Here is a 10,167-nt window from a genome sequence, read left to right on the forward strand (position 1 = left end):
GGTAGATTTTCTATATACACTGTCCTTTTAACTATAGGGGAAATTGATACTGAGCATGTGCGATGAAGAGAAAGCTGGCAATGTGGGTGTGAGGGATGGGTGAAGAAAGGGAATGAGGGGGTGTGGCATCTCAATCAAGATTAAAACGAAACCGATAAAGCAGCATATGGACCGGATAACAAATCAAAAAGCATGTTTATCCACTGAAGGAACTGGTTAATGGAGACTGCCAGCACGTTGCCATGGAAACACTGACTGTTGGCGCTGCACCATCTCATACCTTATCCAATACATTCCTGGTTGTTGGTAGTAGTCCAAAGACCCTGATCTCTTGATGGTAAACCCGTGGTCCAGCTGAGCAGAAAGAAACGGGGCAACTCAGTGGATCGACATTAGGCTAGAGAATTCAGACTCCAGAGCAAGCTGTTCCTTATTTAGTGCATATTTACTGTTTTCACTTTCAGAAGGCTCTTATCTAACATCCTAAAGCTATGTACTATAGAAGAAAAAGAAAAAAAAAGGTAAAGAAATAAAAGAAGAAGATACTAACTCTAGATTTGGTCTTGCTAAATTAGAAGCCAATTTATTCAAACTAAAACGGAGTTTGTGAAATAGGTTACTTAATGCATAATGCATTCATTTAAAAGTCTGACAAATATCTTGTTACCTCTAAAGACAGTAGTGCCCTTTTAAGTTGCACATACCAGTAACAGAAAATTATCTTTTGCAGTTAAACTAAGAGGTTTAATAATAATAAAAAAATAAATGCAGTGCAACCGTCACAAGGAGCAGGCTAGACAGACTACACAAGGCTTAAATTAGACTGCTTCATAATCATGGAATGTGTAAAGATGAAAAGACTCAGGTTTTGATACCCCATCAATCATGGTAATTCATTTCTAAAAATGCGTTAACCTTGGAGAGTATGACTACTCAGAGCCATGAATAACATTGTTTATCATTTCAGCTTACACCTCATGCTCAAAAAGATAACAGTACAAAACTGTTCAGTTTAAAATTGCACCAATTAAAGTCAAAATGGTAATGAAGTTAATATTGTGTCCAGGAAAGTGTGCTGCTGATATTACTTAAGGAATACAGATCTTTCAAATTTAGTTTATCATTAGCAAAATCCTGTACGTAAGAACAAAGAAAATGTGTTCTTTTCCCTAGCCCTTCTGTGCTGCACTAACAGACGGTGGAGACATCATTTAAGTGAATTAAATAAAATTTTAGGGGAAAATATCTTGACGGAGACAGTCTGTCTGCTTTAAAATTATTAGTTGCAATGATTTTCACATTCTGCCCTATGAAGAGAAAAGGCCATTTTGTGCTTCAATAAGAGCGTGGCATACATTTCCAATACTGATGACAGTTTCTAATTTTAAATTCAGAAAAGCAGTTCAACACATTTCCAGGTACCAACCACTTCAAGGGGATATAGGAGCTAACTACAAATTTAAATTTTTCTTGATGACTTCCTTGTAGGTGTAGAATCTAATAATTTATTCCATTTTGTTAAAACAATGGCGCTTTCATCTTATTTAGAATTATTTAAAGGATGCTTCCTGTTTAAAACCATGGGAACCTTGTACCTAGAGTTAAATGTCTGTGGGCCGAACTACACTGGTCTGCTATTGCCATCTACTGGCTTCCTTGTATGCTGCACATAAAACACACAAAAGGGATGTTTTCCTAAAAGCGGATCAAAAATATCGCCCTAAAATCGAACAGCTAGAAAGAAATACAGAGAAAATGGGAGGGCGTCGCTTCCTAATACGAGTTGAAACAATTTCGTCGGTGTGGAAATCCTGCCGTGAGAAACCCGACTGTGGACAATGGTCCCAGGATAACACAGACAATAGATGGAAAGGGATAGTCGAGACATGGGTTCATCTTTAAGCCAAGCAAAACTCGCAGGCTAAACTTGGCTTCTCTTCCACACCACACAAGAAATCCCACGGCTAAAAATGCCACTTGGTATTTGTAATTTTATTTTTAAATCGGCAGAATGCAGGGCAATGACCCACCCACTGCCTTCCCATTGCTGGGGTCCCCAACCCAGGACCCTGCAAGCCGCAGAGAGCTGCACCAACTTTCTGAGCAGCTTTTCTCCTCTGCTATTCTGCTTGATTCCTCTGCGACTCCAGCTGGAGTTTACTCCCATTGCCAAGACAGAGGCCTCATACAACCTTAACAGCTGATTAACTTTAGTCTTTTCCTCTGTCTTAACAATGGCAAAAGTACAAGCACAAAAGTGACAACATAGAGGCAAAGCTTTAACACTTCAGACAAGGACACATATTAAACGATGCTCAGTTCATACAAGGAATTACAGTACACCTCTGGACTGCAGAAGCATTCTTAAGAAATTATTTTGGGGCTCTTAGTCACTGTAGCCAGTCACTAAATCCCAGAAGGTACAGCCACAGGGCATTTTTTTGTGGCCAAAGTGAAAAAAATGTGACCGACATCCTTGGAGAGTTTAAGGAAAAAAAAATCTACCCCCAAGTTTTAAAAAGACTAGTTAGCAGGAGTCTGGTTTTCTGTTTATACTGCAGTATCTTTTATAAACACCGCCACAGAACTACAAAATACTGCTCCTATTGGAAAGTTGTATGAGAAATGTGATCCTGCAAATATTTTGGCACATTCTTAACAGTAACCCAGCCATTCTGACACAGACTGAGGGGCACTGGCCCAGCCCTTGTCTCCCACAGAGACCAGTAGTCAATGCCTATGACAAGAGTTTAAGAACAGGGCAAGTAAAGTGATATTTCTCCTACATACCCTCTCATCAGCAAGCAGTGTTTTTTAGGGACTTGCTAATTCTCTTGCTGTTTTAAAAGCTAGCTCTCCAATTAAAATTTTGCTGGCAAAGCTATGTTGGTTTAAGGGAATTTTTTCCCAACTGACATAGTTATGCTGGCAGAACTTTTAATGATGTATTATTGTATCAACAGAAAAGTCTCTTTGCCTGTATAGTTAATTTGGAGAAATTATTCTGCTACATCAGCAAAGGAACTACTTTGCTAGGCATGTACAACATGTTCGTTATGGTAGTTTGTCCAAACTGACAAATCTTTTCAAATGTGGACAAACTTGAAGTCTGGACACATGCATGAGAAGTAGGGCGTCTCTGCCTTGAATGGTCAGAGACAAATTTTACTGAGTATTAGAGTATCAATAAAGCAGACATAAGTCTGAACCAAAGGAGTCAATGCAATTTGGACATTGCTGTAAGAAGCAGTAGCCACAATAGATGTATGTAAAACACACGTGGCTTTAAACTTCCTCCCAGTCAAGCTGACCACAAACACATCTTTAGGAACTTAATTTTCATATTATAGTTTTAATTGGTGCACATGATAAATACTCCTTGAGATCTCTGAGGTGTTACTTCTTACCCTTGAAGAAAACAGGCATATAATATAATATCATATCATACCAATGAGAGGACAAACTAAGACCTAAATAGCATATATTAACTATCTCTGTACATCAATATAGTTATAAAACTGAAAATAATGCTATTATCTATCTTTTATATTATTAAGTAAGCTGTAGAAATATATGCACATATTAACACATTTCCACAAACACAGACACAGATGTGTTATATAATATATAGAAGGCATCTCTATATATTATATACACAAGCACTCTCTCAAAAAGTTACAGTTAACATACAGGCAGGCACAAACCCCCAGTATTTTTATAGAAAATATAGTTAGTGCATGTCTTTAGTGCTGAAAAATATGTTACAGCATCTGTGGATTTACTTTTATCATACTTGAGATTGCACAGTTAAAGAAAGATTCCCAAATGTAAAACCCTGATAACATGCATGCCAAAGGTATATTAATTAAATAGGCTTTCAAATGCAGAAACTACATTTAAAGGCATCATTGTTTTACTTTTGGATTTCTTTTGTGCATTAAATTATTTTTGCAGAAAACAAAAGTAATTTATTATTAAAATAAAAATTATTTAGCATTCTGGAACATTGCCAAAACAATAAAGAGGCCTATATGTCCGTATCTTCCATTTTTTGGGAAAATGATTGACACAAGCTAATCAAACCACTTTCTGAATTGTGTAAAAATATTCTAAACATTTCTACTTTACAGGCCAAGTTGCAGGATTAATCATGCCAGAGTATGAAGTTTATCCACAGAGATCATCACTAAAAATAATCTGTTAAATTTCCAAACACTAGCAAATAAATAAAAGCCATTAAGAATATAATTAAACATAAACATTTTTTTTCCCGATGTATAATGTTTTGCAGTGGAAAGATTCACTACAGTGTCTTTTTCATTACTCAAGTGTCAAACTGCTGTAAACAATTCCTTGACAAAGCAACTGGGGCAAAGAGAAAAAGAGGAAGGTGGGGAAATTAAAAACATAAAGGAGGCAAGGCATGGATGAGGACAGAGGCATCATTTCTTGCTTTTAAGCTTTGAAGTCATTAGCATGGAGGACCTGAGCAGTAATTCTCATGGACAAGCGTGCTGGCAGTCCATTCGAAAGGAATACAGTTGCAGCTAGTCTATACAGAACATACCTGTAGTTCGGATGAGCAATGGGTATGTGATGTTTTAGTTGTGGGAGAGTTGCAGTATTATTGCTTAAAAATGAAAATAAATATATGCCGACTATGTTAGCTGATGACTGAGAAAATCTAGGAAAAAGCATGAGGAACAACTTGCTTCCATGTTGAGGACGTTCAGGGCAGGAAAGAGTAAAGAAAAAATATGAGAGAGGCACAGCTTGAAATTTTAAGTACTTATACCAAATAACTTTGAGAGAGTATCCATTTTGCTGCACAAACACTTCACACCTGTGAGCCAGATTGCATGTGCTGAGCTGAGTTTACTTCATGCTGATTTAACTCAACACTGGAGGGGCTGAGCTGAGAAACATGAAAGTGGAAACAGTACAAGAAAGTGTACATGTGCAGTCACACCACCTGCAATTTATGGAAGCTGGGAATGAACACTGAGTAATCTGATATGGGAATGGTTATGTTTAACGTGTCACTTATTTTTAGTGACTATTTGGAGTGTTCACATTACCATGAGTAATAAAGGAAAGCTTACAAACACAGGCAGATGTATCAAAAATGTGAAGGATGTGCATGTTACTATTCAATGGCATTAGTATGAATAATCTTGTCATACGCTGAATATATTCTGTGCCCATGTATATCTAATACACATGTTCATCTGTGAGGAAAAATACAATTGTATGTGATGTATGCTACACTAAGGATGCCATTGAAACCTCAGTAAAGCTTGGTCAAAAGTTTGGTCAAGCTTGGTTTCAGAAGCTCCGACACATTCTAACCTAGAATGTCTAGACTGGAATGGCAACATGACAGAAGGCAGCAAGGAGCTCCATTAAGTTTTTACCCAACTAAGTACTTCTGCTGAAAGGGAAGTAGCTTGTGTGTGGCACTACAATCAAATGCTGCTGCTCAGCTAAATCTGAAGTGGTTATACTTATACCAGCTGTGAAGGCAGCAGTGAGTCATCATCATTGTGTACAAAGAAGAGAAGCTGAGGCTGCCATAGAGATTTTCTGTTAAAAATTTGAAGAAATTTCCATTTCAAAGTGGTGCTGTCCTCCTGTTACAACCTCTGTGTGGCCTCAATCCATGCAACGAGTCTGCTGCCAAATGAAATGTCACGATCCCATAGTTCAAATTGTCAAATTTACACTGGAGTTAGGTCCACTGATCTTCTAGTAAAATGTGGAAGTGTATGTAGAGTTCTATCTTCTAGGGCTGTTCAATAACAATGTGACTCACAAGAAGAATCAATTGAGAAGTGGTGTAGAATACCAGTCTAACTATGCTTATATTAGCTAAATGCTAGACTTATCTAAAGATCAACCTGCTCTAGTGTCTTCTGGTGGAATGTCCTAAACACACACACACACACTGTCTGTGGGCACATAAATGTAAGTGTTTCGGCTGTGTATTTCAGATGCTTACTGCTATGACAGAAACTCCAGCTGCTGTGCTGTTCGGCTTAGGGCCTGTGTTGAAATGCTTCTTTATCTTCCCAGCTACTGAGAGCTGATGTTCATTCTCTGGAAGGCCATCATCCTGCAAAGAAATAAAGCAAAATAAAACTTGAGAGAGAAAAGGGAAAAGAAAGGAAATTGCAAGGTGATTCTGATAGCGTCTGTCAATATAGAAAAGTGTACAAAAAGTTTGTATTAAAGTATGGGTCAGTCACTGTCTCCATCAATATATATAAAGTATTTGTAAGATGAACATCATATTATGTCATGAACCAGTCTCTCTCTTCTTCTTTACCCAATATTTTCTTCTCAAACTTCATGTGATGTTAATTAATAATAATTGTTAAATATTTGATTATTCTAATTATTCTTTCTACCACATCTTAACTACCACTTCCCAGTTACTTTTAGGTCCATTAATATGTCAAAGCTTCATAAGCTCAGACCTGTTTATGATACTGCATACTCATCATATAAATTTAATTATAATAACATCAAAAGTAAAAAGTATCCAAGAGATTACAAAAACAAGAGTCCCTGTTTTGGTAAGATGCAGGAAAGGATCTTCAGAAACCCTGAGAGACACCTATAAGGTCCTTGTATCATTGTAAATGTTCCACACTCAGGGACTGTGGGGTTGGGTGAAAGATGTGGCCACAGCTCAGTGAGTTCCACAGTGAGGAAACCCAGGCGAGATGGGAGCTGAGACATGCCCTGCCTGAGCTCCTTGGGATGTGTGAGGGTGACACCTCACCAATGCCAGGATTCATCATTGCACATTTCTGCAGGCCAGGTCAAGTGCAAGCTTGAAGCTTGCGGTGGCATTCCCTGCAGACCATGACTGTACTGTAGTTAATCAAAGCCACCTCCTCAAACCAAATCTCCAACTGACTAATACCAAGGGACTGCAATACCTTCCCCCAGTCACAAGGCACACAAGCCTGGGGATGCTGTGGGGAAAGGTGCATGAATGCAGACAGAGGTACAGACTGCTTGGAAAAGCAGAGAAGGGTGGAAGCCAGCTGTGGGTGGCCTCTTCGTCCATGCTGAAAAGCACATGTTCTCAACTGGAGATAACCTGAGGTAAAAGTAGGAACAAAACTGCATGGCCAAGCAGAGGCAGGCACATGTTCTGCTGTGGCGTGCACCAAGCAAGCCAGATGTGCACACACTCCAGCCCAGACACCATGCATGCTCCTTTCAGCTGAGACATCCTACTTTGCAAAGCAAACCTGGATATCTGCACCTAGACACACCGGCATCCTCCATGCTGAGGTGAAACCCTAGTGAAAGAAGGTAGTCTGCAGTTTTGCACAAGTCTGCATGTTGAATTCAAGTCAAGATAAGAGGAGGTTTTATAGAAATTATTTAAAAGACCCTTATGCCTGAAAAAAGTGCAAAAAACCACTGCTCGGAGAGACTTCCCCACTAGCAGAATATGAAGGATTTCAGGCACAATATGCAGAATAGGGAAAAAAATGCAGAACAGGCAAAATATGCAGGACACCAGCTCATCGGCGACCCACATGGTCATCCCAAGCTGGTATTGCATGGAGTGTGTAGCTATCAACAGCTGAAAAATTTCTTAAACACCACTTAAGTGAAATGCTAGCAGAACATAGGCAAACGAGACAAGATCAGAATAGAGAGAGATGACTGACATTTTTTTTTGACTTTGCAGCAATTCTGAGTGCAGTTAAAGAGTTACAGCGCTGCTGCAGTAAATCACGAGTTCAGAGAGCATATGGGAATTTTAGGGAGGTTGGTAGGGTTTGTTATTTATTTAGCTTGAGGAGTTTGTGTTTAGAGATCCCTTACTCACCCCTTAACAAAATGTCTCAGCTGGCAAAATATGGTCAAGTGCACACAGCTGCAAAACACAAAACAAAACAATACAACCCAGTAGCTGATTATTGTCTAGCACTGGGGAGTCTTGGCTCAGTGGTATATGACCCCTAAAAATAACCTGCTTTCTGTTGACCTTGCCTTTCCCAGAAGAGAGCTAGTCTGTAAAGTGAACTCCTCTTCACTAGAGGAGGGGGAAAAATATAATCATTCTCTTGGCTTTCTAGACATGAAAGCCTGCCAAGCGTGCGTGTCATCTTGTCAAAAGACTAAATTACGGAGAAGACAATAGTTACCAAGACTGTGGCCATATTTTATTGGTGAAGCACCACACCCACAGTTCCAGTGGCAACATGCCACAGACACACAGTTTGGGCTCCAGCATTTAGATGAAATATCCTCCAGCTCAATGTAAGATGCAGCACAAGGATATATTGGAATTACTCTATCATTACTAAATTTTCTTACTACTGTTAGTGCTACCTGATGTTAAGTACTTACCTTTTTTTTCTATTAAAACATGCTTTATGAACAAGTTAATATATACTAGCTGGCTCCTGGAATGACTTCAGTCAACAATAAAATAGATAGCTATTGAGTGTGAGAGATGACAGCTGTTTAAATAGACACAAAACAAGCTGCTCTGCAGTTTTAAAAAGCAAAAAGTGAGAAAAAAAATCATCACGCTGACCAGAATCAGCAGGGAAAGTTGTAGAATTGGAGAACAGGGTAAACTTTGCTAAGAATTTCATCGGATTGCTGTAATGGGAAGGATGTCAGACACCAAAGAGGTTCCTTTCCTCTATTTTAACATAATGCTTCTTGCTTTGAGCAGAATTTCATCTCAGCTTTATTAGTCAGCACAAGATCTTTTAGAGATGACTAGTGAATTTTGGTGCTCAATGTGGAAACATTAAAGGGTCATGAGCTTCAGAAAATACTGATTGCTGATACTCTAAAAGAAGCACTCTCCTATGCATGTCACAGAAGCTGAGCAGTCACAATCCACTGAGAGTCTGAAAACTCTGGCTCAGAATTTGAGTTTTCATATGGACAATGTAAACTGCTTGGAATGTTAAAATACTCTTTTTCTTTCTTTTTTTTTTTTTTTTTCTTTTAAATCAGCCTCCACAAAATACCTTTCATGGGCTATTAGCAAGAAATTCAAATAAAATTTAAAAAAAAAAGCTGGAGGGTCTTGGAGTCATTCCAGTAATTAGTAAGTGATTGACTGGCAGGAGACATTGCCACTCAAAGGAAAAAAAAAGTGTTAAAAAGATGTAATGGAGTTCAGGATTCCCAGACTCCTACTGCCCTGAAGCACTCAGATCCATTTCACAAGTCAGTCACAAGAGCTTTACTTTCCAGGTCTAAAAGCATCAGATGACTAGATCATTATATAAATAACAGCAGGAAATTAAGCAAATAGAAGTGCTGGAAAAGCTTTTGGACACTGTTTCCTTTAAGGATTACATGGAAATCTGGGCAGTGTCCTAGGGTGTAACCAAAAGCAGTGCAGCTGCCAAATAAGAAATGTCCTTTTAAATTAACTTCCTTACAAATTTTCAGTTTATTGCTACTTACTGCTTGGTTGTTCATTTCTTTTGCACACAAATTTCCAAGGCAGACATAGTGAAGGGAATATGTAAAAGCTCCAGTTTCCTTAATTCTTTGTAGGCTGATGTGTGCCATCTTCATCCTCCATCAACAACACAGCACATTTTATATTATTTTAATGGAAGAGGATTTATGGAATGCAATCCATCCCTTTCACCATTCACTGCTCAATGATGTATTAGGAAATATTTACTACTTATGCAACAAAAAGAGAAAGTTGTCCTGTAACTTGTTTCATGTTATCAATGACATCAATGTTTAAAATGCCAGACCTCAGGCCTCCAAGTCTTTTATAGTTCTTGGCTTTGCCAAAACATTTGAGCAGGTAAAGTAAAGAGCTTTGGTCCTTGTAGGGGAAGTATAAACTGATGGATTTGTTTCCAGTCTAAGTATACTGCTTAGGAGAGATGACTCCAAATAAACTAAACTAAACGGAAGGGGCAAAGAACTGCTGCTGAATTGCATTTAGAATTCAAGATCTCCATCTGTGGCAGTGGCATGCAGCCAACATCTTTTCAGGTTTTGTTTTTTCAATTGAAAACAGCTGGGATGTTATTGACACAGGAACTGCTTTACTGGTCTGACTCTGACCATAACAAGTTTTGCAGTTTCCAAGAGGATTCCAGCTATTTTTATAGCAAAAACTGAAACTGAAATGAGGGTTGGCTCCTGCTG

At 38.6% G+C, this 10,167-nt stretch overlaps 1 protein-coding gene across 1 annotated transcript in view; it reads right to left on the reverse strand.

Annotated features, from left to right (window-relative positions):
* Positions 1 to 256: 256 nt before the first annotated feature.
* LOC103806543 (serine/threonine-protein kinase DCLK1-like) overlaps positions 257 to 10,167 on the reverse strand; it is a gene marked incomplete at both ends in the record, with an annotated part of 16,755 nt that continues 6,844 nt past the window's right edge. The window contains 2 exons of the mRNA XM_009079252.1: positions 257 to 354; positions 5,999 to 6,112. Of these exons, the coding sequence (XP_009077500.1) occupies positions 257 to 354; positions 5,999 to 6,112 (212 nt within the window). The remainder of the gene's footprint in view (positions 355 to 5,998; positions 6,113 to 10,167) is intronic.

Source organism: Acanthisitta chloris, unplaced genomic scaffold (genome assembly GCF_000695815.1).
Source record: "Acanthisitta chloris isolate BGI_N310 unplaced genomic scaffold, ASM69581v1 scaffold44740, whole genome shotgun sequence".
NCBI classification, from domain to species: domain Eukaryota; kingdom Metazoa; phylum Chordata; class Aves; order Passeriformes; family Acanthisittidae; genus Acanthisitta; species Acanthisitta chloris.